The sequence below is a fragment of the Anopheles merus genome, chromosome 2R (assembly GCF_017562075.2).
Source record: "Anopheles merus strain MAF chromosome 2R, AmerM5.1, whole genome shotgun sequence".
NCBI lineage: Eukaryota > Metazoa > Arthropoda > Insecta > Diptera > Culicidae > Anopheles > Anopheles merus.
In genome coordinates this window covers 48,157,251-48,173,984 of record NC_054082.1, presented here as the reverse complement: position 1 = coordinate 48,173,984, position 16,734 = coordinate 48,157,251, and the positions used below count along the sequence as shown (strand labels likewise).

Here is a 16,734-nt window from a genome sequence, read left to right as displayed (position 1 = left end):
CGAAGAGAAGCTATTCGTCTATACTTACACTAACGATCGGGTCTGGAAATGGGCCAACTTATGGGCTAGTCAATGAAGACGAAACGAAAAAAAAAACGAAAAACAAGTTCAGCATAAAGGGTTCGCCTTATGCCAGCACTGAGTTCAATGTGGCATTTGTACAACCAAAAAACCTAACGGCGAAAGTAAATGGCAAATGGTGTGTAGGGCGGGTGCTTGTTCAGCCCGTTTAGGACAACCATTTAAATTGGCGGTGGTGATTTATTTCCGACAGCTTGCTAGTATTTCGAGCAGAATCGTTTCCCTGGATGGAAGGTGTATGAAGTGGAGAGAGAAAGAGAGTAAAAAAACTGGCACACAAATCAATTACACATGTGTGATACTTCAAAGCTGAAATCAATCAGGTCGTGTATGAACCATTTTTTCGGTGTTGTTGTTCCGCTGAACAACATTGCCATCGGTTTTATCAACTTCACCAGCGTGGAATGATGATGGAACTCCCGAAACGCCCGAAACTCCTAACACCGGTGAGGTCAGCGTAGCCAAAGTGTGGATATTCTGACGATATTGACCGGTGATGGATGTATGGTTCAGTTTGATGACTATCGAGCCGTTGATTGGAGATATGGTGGCTCAGATTGTAATGGATAGAGAGGGTACACCGTAGTACATTGCATCGGTCTGGGCTTTTTTCTGGTTGCCATCAGGGTTCTTTTTTGTCTCTTTGTACTCTGTTGATCACATTCCCGTACGTAGCTCTAGCTCTGTTTGATGTTCAATTTTGATGCTAGTCCCATAAATCATGCCATCCCACGGATCGGTGATTCACTAAAAATATTGAACCAGTCCAGTTCAATGGTTGGGAGAAAAAAGAAGGAAGCTTTTGAGCTTGGGGTGGCCCGAAAAACTCGCATACATACCGAAAAAGTTTGCCGGTATCTCGTAGCGCGCCGTTCGTGTTCTACACGCACGGTCAAGTAATTACGTATGGCTGATGCATTGGACCGTGGTGCGCTACAGTTGATGTAAGGGTGCTCAAGGGAATAGATTTTTCCACTCTCCCGTCAACTGCATGCGTTACAACAAGGGGTCGATTTAACTTTGGCACCTGCAGCACCGGACTACTGCTCGTGTGGCCATGTGTGAGTGCTGCGAGATTGTATTTTCCATTTAGTACATTTGGCGCGTTTTAATCCCCCAAACACCAGTTGAAATGCGCACCATGCCAGCTTATTGCGCGCTGACAGTGATATTGATTGGGCACGTCATTTGAGATGCATTAAAATTTGCGAAAAACAACTACCACTCCACAATTCATCTCGCTTTTCGGCCAGCAAGGTTGTGAAGGCTCGCTGCGACGGGTTTACGTTTGGTTCGTTGGTTTAATTTCGATAAAGCGCGCATATCGCGCTGGGTAATCATTGAACGCGAATGATTTATTGTCCTTTCTGCCCATTTAGATAGCAGTCGTCGGTTTTGGGAAATGAAACATTTGCATCGATGTAATCAAAACTGTCGTAAAAATGTTTTGGCTTTGTCCCAGCAGCCAGCCAGCCAGCTTGTGCTGGAAAAATCGACGTGGCACGGTAAAATTGTCGTTAAATATTAAACGGGGTCGTAAAACAAAAGGTCGCCACCATCAAAGGGGGTGGCGAACCCCAACGGTTTGAATGTGGCTGGAAGGATGCTGTGATCGGTCGAGATGGTCGGAAAACACACCCCTTCAGGCTACAGGGCGTATTCAAACTCGCGCACACACACATACACAGCGTATTTGTCTCCAGGAGGCTCCAAATGGCTCTGCGTACTACTACTGCACACGCGATGTCATCGGCCAACCTGCCCAAACGGTACCGGTATCATATTTCCGTTTGACTGAGCGCCCCACCTTATCCCTGGGAGCGTCTGTCAGGCAAGTCACACCCATCCCATTCGATGTGCGCGCGCGATCGCGTAGCCCCGCACCTGAGTGAGGCCCTTTTGTAGTTTGACAGGTTCAACTGCGCTGTGCTGTGCTGAGCCCTGCGGGGCCCTCTCCTTCTAACCGGCAGACCCGGTGGTGTATGGGAAAAGGCAAAAGGCCGCGTTGTGGAACATAAATCTAAAGTGTAAGATAAATGACTGTTTACATTTTTAGTGCACTCTCCGACCGGTTCTTCCTCGCTTCGGAATGTGTAGCTTTCAACCCGTATCATGTTTTTTTTTCTTCTACTTCTTCAAAGGAATGCAGCACCGAATGCGCCTTTTGGTGCAGCGAGATGGAAGACAATGGGTTGCGACAAAAAAGGGACACTAGAAGGACAGCTTCCGGGCGAAGGTAGCTCGAGTGTTGCCGGAAGCATCCGCTTACTGCATGAAGGCGATGATGGACATTGGTGTTTACTAACCTCGAGATTCTGCAGTATCGTTTGGCAGCTATCCACCGGGACGTTATCCCGGATCTCGATGACGACGTTTTTGTACGCGGACTTTTCGACCGTGATCGATGATGCGCCACTAGCGCACGGTACGCCAGCGCCGAATAATGCCACCGACGCCACTGCCGTTAGCAGCAACGGAAGCGCTAATGTTCTTGCCATCGTGTTCCGTGTGTTCCGAGCAACCGGTTTCCTTCGAAGGGAAATCGATACACTGGCAGATATCGGCAGACCTCCGACTCTGCGGGCTTTCTGCGGTGGCGGTTTTGTGGGACAGAAAGTTTCACTACTAACACAAGGGTCGGGATGAAGCGGTAAGGAACTGGAACACTACTCCTAAAGAGCCCCTCGCAGTACGAAACTTTAGCACTTGAAGCTTGCACACTAAACACTACTACGAGCGCACTAGGGCTGGCGGTGGTGTTGTTAGCGGTTGGCCATAATGTCGGTTGCTTTGGTTGCTGGCTGGAAGTTGGTCGACCGATCGATAAGAACCGTTTTCTCACTAGCACTCCGCGTAGGCAGGGGGGGCTATATGTTCTACGGCAATGGACACAGCTTGAGTTACAAAAATACTTTGTTAGCAACACTACGCAAAGGGGGAAGGTGTTATACTTTCACTTATGTAATCACGCTGTAATGAAGCGCGAGCGACAGTCGTCGGTGGCGATGGCGACCTGCACGACAATACAAAATTGGACCTTTGCTGTGGTTCTGTGCGCACCGAGACGCGCCGTAGTCATGGATACAATAGCACACTGGCACCAGCCAAACAAACCAATCGGCTACACTTCATCGAACACTCGCGAACTCGCGCGAATACGTTTTGATCGATGCCCTCGGTCACCGTAGTAGCGCTGTTAGTCGATTTTTTCTTCGCTTCGATTTTTTCTATTATTTTGGTTCACTCGACCTCTACAACGATCGGGCACCACACTTTCTAGCACATGTTTTCTGGCAGTAACCGAATTTGCGTATTTGCTGTTAGACCACTACACATTCGCACACACTCGCTATAGCACGCACACAAAAACACACACGCGCTCGAGCGCGGTTTTCACGACAGGTGAATTGAACCGTTTCTCTACGGAAACGACTTGTTTAGCAAAGAAAACTGCGCGAAAGTAGCAATTGTTTCACTGCACCTGTTTTACATGAGCTTGTGTGCAGAGACATGGTCTCTCATCATCCCCATCATCATCATCACCACCAGCCAGAAGCCTTTAAAAAGTAACCAATTTTTCACAGCCCCAAAGTGCGTGCGTTGTGTTCGGTTTGGTGTGTCGCATGAGTATTAAATTTTTCAACCACAAAAACACACAGGCACACACACACACACTCATGCACACAATATGTGTGCCAAACACCGGCAGAGCACACAAAAAACAACAGAGACACCGGGACCGGGGCGCAGCTAGCGACGAACCTTTAGCTCATGCTTGCCCGTTTTGTAGTTGGCGAGGGGGAAAGGTGTGCCTTTGGACTCGGGGTTGGCTTGCGCTGAACGGGGGTTCCGGTAACGCTTCAACGATCAAACTTCCGCCTTGAACGCTTCAGAACACTATGGCTGTGTTGTAGTAGGTGGCACAGGCAACATGCGGCACCGCAACGGCACCGACACTGCGATGAACTAAGCACTGATTTCAAACACTGTTTCCGTAGAAGGGAACACAATTTGCTGTTTTAATTTTTGTTATTGTAACTTTGAGGTTGTTTTTTTTCGTATGCAATACTTATTTCACAAACACTCTTTAACTTGTTTAGTTATGTTTCTCACTTTCTGTAAAAATAATTCTATCTCACGTGTTCACGTTCCTAGCGCTTTACCGATCAACGCGCTTCTCGTCGTCGGGCAAATTATCGTCGAACGTTGTTTTGCTATGCGTCAGTGAACGGCACAGGAGTACCCTCCTTACCGTCGAACGTTCGTTTTGAAACTGATGAAAAAATCGCTGAGAAGCTCGAGACTCATCGCAGCATGTGCGTGCTGAGCGTTATGCTCTTCAACATGAAGGGGAGGTAAGCATGCTTAGCTTCGGCCAGTGCTCGGGCCGTTCGGTTACGTTCGGCACTTTAGGTCGTCTGCAGAAGGTTTAATGTGATGCTCGTGTAGAAAAGAGACGGCGAATACTAAACTTACTTTTCTAAACTTGAAAAGTGATTGGTTTTTAACAAATAAAAAATTTAAAATGAAAATTGTTGTACTTTTTGTTTGCACAATTTGTACTTCTTTATTGAAGTGGTTTAATGAAATGCACGATTGGGCCGGAATACAGCCTGTTTACACTCGTTTTCCAAGTGACGCTTGCAGATAGTGCTTAAGAAGCTATGATGCTATGTAAGCAACAACTTTATGTTTAAAATATCAAATCTAGATTTAAAAACCTGAATGCATGAGTACACAAATAAAATCAAGGTGACATATACAAATCTGTTTTCTCGGGTAAGACGATGATAGCAGTAGCTCGAAAATCATAGCGCAAAATTGCGAAAGGCATTCGTTTCATTAAAATTCAAAACAAGTTTCAGAATATTGATGAAAATTAGCTGAGTACAATACATTATTTAAAAACTAATGATAATTTGAAATCTATTCTCAATATCAAGATTACCAAACTACCGAATTTTGCATTGAAATGGCTATATTTTTTGTTATTAGCTATTAAATTTTATGACATCATAAAAGTTGGTTTCTTAACGTACAAATGATTTATTTAACTCAGTTTAAGCAAGATAAGACAAGCTACGACGTGAAAATGTATTTTATGTTCATCATTCACTTTCATAAGGAACATTCCAGTCTATTCGTGTCATATTTGGTCTTACTGATGGAACGAGAACGCATCATGCAAGAAAGACTGCCAAATTGAAGCAGATGGTGCGCAACGTCCCAATCCGGTTGGTTCTTCGTGTTCCGTTCGGTTGTTTATGCTCGCTCGGTCGGGGCCATAATGCTCGCACAGGTGCTTATGATTATGTTTCGGAGTGGTAAAAAAGCGGAAGGGAAGGAAAAGGGACCCAGAGCACACCCCAAACCCGGCAAGCAGCTAGGCAGCACCCTTCCCAGTTCGACCCGTCCCATGCTTTCATTCTCGTCTGGCCAGTTCTGCCCGCCGCCTGCGTTAGCACGGCGTTATTATTATTATTCTCTCTCATTGTCACCATTTTTCAAAGGCCGTCCCATGTTTTATGATGTTTCCACCGTCAGCAACAATGACCAACCAGCGGTAACGGGTGGAATAGTAATGAATGAATCGAATTGTTTCCCATGTTGTTGCTCATTTGCTCAATCGAGGAAAGCAACCGTTCGGATGGTACAGCGTGAATAAATTTAAATTTGGGAGACCCGTTTGGTTTCGGGGCTACGTATTTTAAATACATGACAAGTCTACAAGCTCTGGGATGATTCTCGTTTGTGAGACGACGGTTTAGACAAATTTTGCTGCCCCCGGCGACATTACCCGGCCCGGGTGTGATAGCTCATAATGCACTTGGACCCGGCGGCGTGGGATCGTACTCTTGCTTACACATAAGGTGAGGTGTAAAATGAGGGGAAAATTGTTCATAACATAAACACGCTGCTCCTTCTGTGTGACGGTGAATCTCTTCAGCACACTCAATCTCTTGCGTACAATAAAATTTTCCCTATCTGATAGCCATCTGCCATCGGCGCAGGCGGACGGAGCACTGCTCTGCTGGTGCCATTCCTTAGCTGGGTTTAGTAGTCGTCAGTCGCACAAGCCGCTTGAATTTGCAATAAAAAAACCTGTCAACGGAAGACCGCGTCCTCCCAGCCTGACGCGTCAACCGACCCGGGCTTTATTCCGCGCCACCCGTAAGCTTAAATATTTAATGCTGACGCTCGATGCTTTGCAGCGCAGATTTCGATGAGCATTTTATGATAGAAATTCTGAGAAATGTAGTTGCCACTTGCCAAGATTGTTCCCGGTTAAGCGAGCAGCTTACTCCATTAACCAGAATAGCGAGAGTTGTGCGCACAGCACGGGAACGGCATCATCGTTATGCACCGGTGGGGCCCAACATCTGTCCCCCATCTGCCGACGTTCGATCCGAACCGTGGGCGGATGCAGCGAAACATAAACGATTCTTTAAGAACAGTCCCGGACAGAGCGTGGGGCATCCCACGCGCACGATCGGTGCGGAATGGGGCAGAAGATAATTTTCCTTATTTAACGCGGTGTGATGCTGCTTTCCAGCGGCTTTACACGTTTTTAAAGTCGTAGCTGCATGGGTGAAGTAGGTGGGATAGAGTTTTTTTTTATCTTTGTTTGAGCCCGTTCTGAATGCGTTTTAACGACGTGCCATAATATCGAGCTAATCCTAGTGAGATGAAGGTTCAATAATTGTTCATCATTTGCTCGTGACATTTGTGGTGATAAAAATAGATATCGCGCTAACCCCATAATTTCGAGTGAGTTTTGTCCTAATACATATTTGAAAGGGCTGGAATGACTAATTTACTGTTTTGATGCTTGTAAAAATCATAAAGTAAAGAATAAAACATTCGTGTGATATCACAAGAAAACTAACTAGGAAATTTTGATTATGAAGTTAGTCTCATGCACCTGGTTTCAAACATTATACGTGTTATTTGTTAAACAATAAATAATGATTTTAAATCAATGTATCAAATTATGTTGAAATGGGATAATTGTTTCTTTTTCATGTTTCGGTTCAGGTCGTTTAAACTGAAGTCAATTTTCAAGATGTTAAACACAACAAAAACCCTCTCCCTCCATGTTCCCAAGAACATTCTCCACACGACGTGATAGTGCGTATCCGCCCCGACGCAGTTACAGGCACGCGCTCGTACGCGTGAAAATGGAACAATCAACAACGCACTACGCACGTCCTACGCCACACGTGATAACGTCAAAGAGTGTGCTTTAAGTTACACTGTTTTGCGGACCAACCGGCACATTCCCCAACGTCTAGGTCAGCTGCATTTCGCTTTTATTTGATTTTCAGCTCACAAGCTCCTTCTGTGGCACATTTTTCTTTACCGAAAAGCAAAATACATAAACCTGGAGAGCCGTATACTCCCATCAACAATCGGGAAAACGGTCAAACCGAAACCGTACACCGAAAGGGCTGGATCGGGGTGACTAGCAAAGTTTTGCATCCATTCCGTGGTGTGTGTTTGTTTGTGTGTGTGTGTATTCATTGTGGTTGAAGAAGATGAACCATAAACAGGCCCACATTTCATAAACGGTTACACTTGAACTCGTATTACACTTACCGCACTGCCAGTTCAAAAGGTGCGCCCCTTTCTTGGGCTCCTCCAACGGGTAGTTGCGAGTGAAGATGCGGTCTTTTCGAAATAAAATGCTACCCTTCCAAACAGTTCACCCCTGCCGCTGCTACTGCGGGTGCTGTGGTCGGCGAGTGGGGCTCTGGCATCCGTTTGCATTCGTTTCGGGCGCATCTCTGCTGGGTTCTGCTACAGTGGGTGTGGGATGCATGAAGCATGGATTGCAACCGGATGCATGAACGGGCACCGTCCATCCTGTACACCTCAGCGTTGGCATCGAGAAGGGGGCAAAGCGCCCCGTATAATAGCGCATCCGAACGCTGTACGAGCAGTCCGGGCCAGTGCTGTTTGCGTTCCGTTTGCGCGAAGGAATTCCTGCCCTTGCGTCGCGCGTTTGCGAAACATAAAACCACCGAACGATTCTTCTCCGGTCGCGGAATCCGGTGCTGTGGATGCAAATGTGGTCGCCAGCGTCCGTCGGTATGGATGGCGGTGCACACTTGCACGGAAAAGGGGCTGTACCGAAGAACCATAAACATTCAACGTTCAAACTGCACATGAAATGGAATATTGCCACAGTGTTGAAGCAGCTGGGACGGGGGCGAGATGGCATTTCCAGCAAACTTGCATAGGCCGGTCTTTTCCACCGGTCGGATGGCTACCATGTTTCTGGTTTGCGTTCCATTTCGGCTCAGCCGGCATATATCACATTCAATTGCATCCATTCACTTGATGTTTGCTAATTGTAATGCGGTCGACTAATGTTTTCTTTCGCTTATCGCTCGGCCTCCTTCTCTCTATCAGTTTCTGTCCCTCTTGCTCTCACACACACACACTCCTTGAGCGTGCAAAACATGGTCCGATTGCTAGGGCAACATGCAACTATGGTACTGATGGCACGCCGGAACTGCTGAACCGATGGTTCAGAAAGCGAAAGGATGCTAACAAAACGCTCACCATGGTGTACGGTGGCACCGGCGTTTGCTGTGCTTCGGCCAGTCCATCCGGCTCGGAACATGCCGACGATTGGCCATGTGATAGTGATTATGATATTATTTTACCACTTTTCCAACACCGACCAGCATCAGAGTATGGGAGAAAGGGCGAGCGTGTGTGTGTGTGCGTGTCGTTTCGTGCTGCTGAAGGTCGTCTAGACTCTAGACGGATCCAGTCCTGTTGGGGCGAGTGTTCATCCGGTCCCGGGGACGTCCATCGGATGCCTTGGAACCGCATCTCGAGGTGCTAAGGTGTGAGCGTAAGCGGGCAGTGCGATTCGTGATATATTTAACTCTAATTGGCCTTTCATTAGCCATGCATACATTTCAATTACGGCCACATATTGTTAGGCTTTGGACGGGCACGGAATGGTGTATGTGTGTGTGTGTGTGTGTGTGTGTGTGTGAGTGTGTGTGTGTGTGTGTGTGTGTGTGTGTGTGTGTGTGGTGTGTGTGTGTGTGTGTGTGTGTGTGTGTGTGTGTGTGTGTGTGTGTGTGTGTGTGTGTGTGTGTGTGTGTGTGTGTGTGATTGTGTGGAGCTGAGAATACAAAATGCATAAAAAAAAGATATCCATTTAGAGGTGAGTAAACAGAGCAGTACGAGGGAAAGAATGGTGGAATTGAGTGAGGAGCGTAAAGAGCCGCCGGTCGTAGTGCAATCAATAGATTGCATCGGACTGAGGTTACGATGCACTTAAGGTGTTTGAATAAATCGCTTTACTTAATCAGCACACACCGGCATTAAATCATGAAGGGTATATTTCTCGTTGCATTAGCAAGGGAGAAATTATTGTTTAACAGGTGAGTTTTCAATTGTATGTAATCTACATTGCAGCCTGGAACTGGGATGACATTTTTGTATCTTTTTAGAGGATAATTCGTCTAGAATTAGTAGTAATGTGGAATTTGTTGCCATATTTTTGTTTGGTTTCATGAACTATCTGTGTGCATGCTATAACATGATGTGGTTCCCGAAACCAAAAGCATTAAAACATTTGAAAGATTAAAAGGCTAAACTTAAACACTATCCAGGAGCACATTGTATAAAATAACAGTAGCAAAAGAATACCTTTATTACGTGTATAAAACCAATGTAAAGGCTTTTTGTTCGTGTCAGGTACGTTCCGCTAAACTGAAAACATTGTAAATTAATGAAAGGTTTCGTTGCATATAATTATGCCAAGCACAGCTTTGAAGACCATTCTCGGTAACGAGCACGGGAATTGTCGACACTTTGACCGCAACAAACTTTTCAATTTGAATTCTCTTTGATCGCTTCGGGAAATGTATTTTTCTTTCTCATTAAGCGCCTGATTTGTGGAAAACTCTCATCGAGAGCAACATCACATTTTTGCATGAAATTCAGTCTCCAGGGCAGTTGGAATAATTTTACTGCTCGAAATTCCACCGCATCACTCACCTCGGTGCAAACGTGCGATACGTCGGGGAAAAAAGTGGAGTCCACATTTTTTTGAATAAATGACCTGACGGGGTCACCGATGGGTAAAAATCGGCTCTTCCAATCAACGAAAAAGTTCGACACCCACTACTCCGAGATAGTGATTGTCGTTTGGGGAAAAGAAAAAAGACACACACAGACACACATGTATCCCCAAAGGGTAGCTTCTCAGTACGCCTTGTGTAGGGATCGAAAATCCGTTTGCATTAAAAATTAAAATCGAATTTTCCGCCCCAACTCATTAGAGCAAAAGCGGGCGGTGAGGGAGGAAACGGTCGGTCGCTGGACCACCGGATGATAATGAGCGCTTGATGGAAGGATCCTCGAAACAGCATCAACCCACTCGCTCAGCAATCGAGCATTAAGCGCTTTTCACTTGGAAAGTCAACACTATCCCCTCACTCGTGCCCAGCTTCTGCGGCCTTGGGCGTGTCTCTGTGGTACCATCAAAGGCGCCCGGATACTGCGGAGGCTGAACGGCGGGAGAGCAACCAAACTATGGATGACCACGATGATGATAATGATGACAAAATGGGATGACTGAAAGTCCCCCGTTCTCCATCCACCAGGCGCAGAGACTATACATTTCGGCTTTCGGTAGGTCGGTGCCCGCGTGCACTTTACAGTGTCGTTTGACCAGCTGTCATTTAAATGCGCACTGATAAACAGTGCCAGATCGGGTGTGCGAACATGTGGCCTTATGCGCTGTGGTTACGGCCACTTGGTAGCACTCACAACCTGCAAGCGATCCCTTTAAACGTCAACACCCCTAGGGAGCGAGACTAACTATTTATTCCATGGGTCCTAGATTTGTTTTCCTTTTTTTCTCTCTGTCACACACACATACAAACTGCGTCAAAAGAATAAGGGCAGGGCTGCGTAGCACGCAAGCGTTTTCAGGGCTACGGATGCTAAAACGCACCAAGGGGTTAGTCATGTCATCGACCGTAAATTCACGTGTGAATTTGTGTTTGTGTGCATCGATGTTGCACGGATACAAATTACAATCGGAAAGTGAACCCCCTCCGTCATTGGCAGCAACGCAAAAACTCTCCCTTCTCCCTTTTATGTTGCTCGCAAACGGTGCGGCACAGTTACGGCATGGCAACGACATTGTTGAAACCGATTTTCCGTAAACACTTCCCTGTGCCCCGTTCAGAAGGGAACGATAATGATGACGATCATGAGCTGACGATTTCCCGCGGCAGGGTTCGTCTTTCCATCCGGGTTTCCCCATATCACCCCTCTTAGTGCTTGGCGTTGGTCGCTAGGGACCCGGAGGATTTGTTGTAACATGCTGTGTAACAACAATAAGAGGGCGATTGTCCTGTCGGCAGTGGGATCGGATGATAATCGAAAACATATTTTATCGATGGCTCGCGGAATTATAATAAAGTATCGATTCGCTGGCGAGCCATTTAGACTATTGGTGCGAGCGTGAAAGGAAAAGGGGGAAGCAGGATGGACGATGTCTGAATTCTCCGCTCCATACCGCAAAACTTGCGTCTGCCAGTGCGCCGTTGTCGGTGTAGGATTTGTAGTTTTTCATCTAATAACAGCCAGTGTTGGTGGGAGTATCGAAGGCTCGTGTTTGGCTGTATTTCATGGAGGGCTTATCAAGGCGGTTAAATTTGCGACAGCGGAAACTGTTGTGTGTATGGTTTATCTAAACTATTCGCGCGAGGAAATGTAATTTGATTATTTACATATTTCCATGGCCTTGTGGTTTTTAGTTCTGTGGTTTTTAGTTCTTTAAGCCTACTTGTGGTTACATTTTTAGGTTACATTTTTAGTTCGTTGTTCACGACACGCATTGAAACTTCACATCAGTTGCATTAGTTAATTATCTAAAACAACTACAAGCGTAATATAGGAATTATGGTTTATAAATACCGTTTTTATGCTATCTTTAGAGCCAATTAATGTGAAGCATCGTAAAGGAATGTTAAAAAGGTACTTTTGTGAAGGTATTTGTATCATTTGTAATATTATTAACAAATTACGGTTACAAATAACTCGACACACATACGAAATGGGACACAATTTGAATGTTCCATTTATAAAATTTTCCACCAGGGCATGTATAAAAAAATCAATGAGTTTATACAACTAATTTATTTGCATTGCTGACACCACTATCACTTTTGTATCGAACATACTTAAGAGCTCTTGTGATGCATTTCATCCTTTATAAGTGCGAATCGCTTTGAACGTAATATTTTCACTTAATTCATTCATTATTACAGTTTTGGTAAGCAATATCAGGCGTTTGAAGTGAATCAAGCCAAACTGTTTATAGTAAATTATAGCATTACCCCCTTAAACTTCATGTTCTCCCTTTTCACCAATTCCTACATATAATCGCCATTTGTTTTAAGTAATATTCAAGACTAATTCGACTTGCACTATTCGTATGTACAATTTATCACATTTATAAAACCTTATAAAAGGAGTGAACATGATATAAAATAAATATATTGATAAAGGTAGCATAGTCCTTTAAACCGTGAGCGTGTCTTTTAATAAATGCTACAACTACAAACTAATGTGTCGTTTTGTTGTGTGATACTTGTCACACAAAATGATCCTTCTCCAGTCAGCCAGTTTGCTGTATTCATCGCGTCTGCCTGCCGCCCTAAACAGCAGTCGTCATGCGATGTTGCTGCGCTAGAGCCACCTGTGCGGCGAACGCAATTGATGATCGTCTGAACGTCGGGCCGGGTCGTTTGCTAATATTAATGACGACCACATATCCCCTCGTCCCGTATCGGTCGAACAATTTTGCCTATTCTACATGCTTTCCTCGAAGGATTTTACCACGGTGGTTTGCAGGCGCGTCTGTCGTGTGCCTTGCTTTTCCGATAGGAAAAATGCACTACAATCTGGCGGCTTACCTATTTTTTCCAACCCGCGTTTTTCCCTCACGCTAGAATGTATGAAACCCAACGGGGCTGTGGAAAAAAGGTATCATTTATTTTTCATCATGCTACCGCCGGTGCATAGAAATTGTGTATCGTTTTTCCGGAATCCCTCCCTTCTGCCTCTCGCAGGGCAAAACCCCTGCGGGGGTGTTGGTGTGGCAGTTTCTGAAGAACAATCTGCCTTTTCGCTTTCATGCAACCGAACACACGGCATATTGACATACGCGCGTATACAGCAGCGTCAAAACAAGAAATACGGCAGGACGAGACCTTTCCATCCGCCCCGTGAGTTGGTAACTGGGGTAAAATCTCCCTTCCCCGTGGTGGAAGGTACATGCTACAAAATGGAAAAATGAGGGAAAACGGAACGATGACAAACTCAGGTTCGGTTGGATGTCTGCACTGTGTGACGGTTGCGGATGGATAGTTTTTCTCAGGCTCGTGGTTTTCCTCCAGCGTGGAACCGTCCCAGGTTTGGAGATTAGGAAAACTGTGACACAGCGGGGGATCTTGCTTCCCGCCGGAAGATGAAGGCGATATTGAAAACTGTCACATCACTGATAGGAAGAGGCAAAGATCGAGACTAATTTTTCACTCATCCACACAAACCCGCTCACACTACACTCCCTGTTCATCAAGGGGCCGATGACAGTGCAGATGATTAAATGAAACTAGTCACAACTTGTTAGGGAATGTGATGGGTCGGTCCCGTGCAGGTTCTAGCGACAGGATTGAGTGGCAGGGGAAGCGGCAGAATTCAATGAAGCAAGTCAAGCTCCACCGTTGGCAACGTGAGAGCACGAAACAGTACTGGAATAGCTGACTTTGACGGAAAATGGAAATGCAGTACACATATATTTATCTGTCTTTGTTGGTTGGTGGGGGGGGGATGTAGTGGTGATAGAAGGGGAGGAAGGAGGGGGGGAGCGGGCATGCGTTTCTACTTTCAGGGGCGTGTGATTTTCCCGAAACCCGATCCGGTGTTCGATCGGACGGATGAGATATTTTCAGTTGAATTAACATATTGCCCGAAACGCAGTTCCGAGTCAGAAAGGCAACGAGCTCGGTCGAGAACCGTCTTTTGGATGATGACGTTGGGAGGGCTAGGGTAGTTGGGAAGACGAGTTCCGTTCGCCGTTTGACAGATGGCAGTTTTTGTTTGCACACAAGCAACGGGTAAATCTGACATGTTTCACCTCGTTCTGAAACGGGAAAAGAAAATCATACGTGTATCACGTCATTGCGCAGAAAACTCAGTGCGAAATGCTTTTCATGTTGCACAATAATGTTTGTGTAAGTTATTTGACATGGTGGCGTGCGTGAGGGTTGTCTTGGAATGATAAACGAACATAAATCTGCTTGATCTTTATAAAGCAGCAAGTGCAGCTGTACTGTATAATGTTTAATTTTAGTTATAGGCCTTTTCTGCCTTAATTGCTTAATTGAGGATGACATGGACAACATAAAAAAATACTTTCCAGCGTACAGTGATGAAGACGCAAAATTTCCCGGTCAGAGGTAATGGTCGTGATAGAACCCGTAGAGGGACAATCGTATTAGTTGACTGTGGCATCCTGAAAATTCTTCTTCTTCTATTTGGCGTAACGTCCTACGCGGATATGCCGGCCTATACAGGCTTTCGAGACTCAATTCATTACCACGTAGCCGGATAGTCAAAATCCTTTCTACGATGGGACAGTTCATTCACGGGACCGCCCCTGAAGATGAGATGTGTTTATCAGCGTTGGTGTTAAGCCTTAAGCATTGCGTAATTTAATAGAAATTGACGAACGGGATAATACAATTTGAATCAGAAGTCCCCAAAGCGCTGTGTCAGAACATGCTAGAATGAACAGTTTTAATTCCAGCATAATAATTGTTCTGGGCTGTTCAACATAGATTGAGTACACACAGAACTCTGGGTATTAATGGGTATTAATGTGCACAAATATCGTGGCGTGTCTACACAATTGTGTAATAATTGGCAACAATGCTAGTAATGGAGAATCGTAGTACAGTCGTCAACTCGTGCGACTTAACAACATGCCCGTCATGGGTTCAATCCCCAAATGGACCGTGCCGCCATACGTAGGACTGACTATCCTGCTATGGGGGGAAATCAATTAGTCACTGAAAGCCAAACCCACAAGTGGTGCAGGCAGGCCTTGACCGACAACGGTTGTTGAGCCAAAAAAGAAGAAGAAGAAGTAATGGAGAATAAACATTAATTAGACAAGCCACTCTTCAACGTTTGCTATTTTTTGTGTTTTATACGGCTGTATTATTTTAGAAAACATTTTTGAATAATTTGCCTACCAACGGCATTATGAATAAAATTAATTAGAATGCGTTCAATCGAATCATTTGCATTGAGCATTTGCTGGATAGCTTTCTATGAAATCCTTCACCCCTCAATGCCACACATCAACCTATAGAGCTGCAGGTAAATTAATTAGTGACTGGAAAATAGAATAAAAAATCGTTCCATGTGCGTTACATTGGGAGCGAATCAATTAGATCAGCGATCGACGAGCCACCTTCGTGCACAGGAAAATCTATGCCACCCGTATCACATTTGATTCGTTACCTCATCGATGAAACTGCCAACCACCATCCCGGCGGGACGCATACCGAACCGTTCTCCGCGGCCAGCATTTTATGCTCTACCTCCAACATCTATTACAAGGCGTTGTGCGTAGGCGTTGGCCGTGACTGAAGTAAAAGCGAACAAAATGTTGCCTTAAGACGATTTGGATGTGAACATGAGCAGCGCCTCATTGGCAACAAGCAACGGCAAAGCGGGAAAGCACACCACCGTGATTGACGAAATCGAAAGCAACCGAATCGCCGACTACAAATAGCAGAAAATTGATCTAGAAATGTGCGAAACAAAGCGCCAATTAATGATGACCGTTTTTTGATGGTGTTGTGTCCACGCTCACGTTCTGCTGATTTGCTCTCCGAGAGCTAGAGCAGAAGAAAGAAACAATGGGATGATTGAGAAGTAAGCTAAAAACACGCGTGTCCTGTAAGCAGTGCAACGGAACATTGGCTGAAAAAGAAAACGGAAGGCGAGAAAAACAAAAGCAGCCAAAACGCGATGGGAATTAATTTACATTAACCGATTAAAATCTAATTAACGCAATCGTTCACCCGGTACCAGTCGGTCGAATAGGCGTTAAAGCACCGAAGGGTACGGTACCTTGGTGGTCAAAGGGTGGCTGTGGTGTAGGTGTCCTAACGATGGATAATCGCACCACGGATTACATTCTTTACGCACAACTGCCACGGTGCGGCTGAGTCCATTAAACAGTGGAGCGGGGAGTCTATCGGCTCACGTTACAAGTCGGAGGCCCACTGGTCGAGAGGGCTCCCACGGAATTGGGCATAGTGTGCATAAATCGATTCTCGCCAGTTCACATCTCATTCCCGGAATGAACGCCATGAGCTGGGCCGCAGTCGATCCGGTGGAAACGGTTGGACAGACGAAAAAAACGAGCTAAAAGAACGAGCTCAACGTGCGTGCCGTACTTGATTCACCTGAATGCTTTTTGTTTCCCGCGCTTCAGTTGATGGTGTGCAGTACCTTTGCTGGCGCGTCAAGTTGTCGAGTGCTTCCAGGACAGAAGAAAAATCTATCTCGTAGCGCTACCTCTCCTGCAATGATTTG

At 45.6% G+C, this 16,734-nt stretch overlaps 1 protein-coding gene across 1 annotated transcript in view; it reads right to left on the bottom strand.

Moving 5' to 3' along the window:
• The window catches only part of LOC121603187 (calcium-activated chloride channel regulator 1-like), a 48,148-nt gene extending 43,748 nt beyond the window's left edge, over positions 1 to 4,400 (bottom strand). Inside the window, exon 1 of the mRNA XM_041931894.1 lies at positions 2,388 to 4,400. Within this exon, the coding sequence (XP_041787828.1) occupies positions 2,388 to 2,579 (192 nt within the window). The 5' untranslated portion in view covers positions 2,580 to 4,400. The remainder of the gene's footprint in view (positions 1 to 2,387) is intronic.
• Positions 4,401 to 16,734: the final 12,334 nt, after the last annotated feature.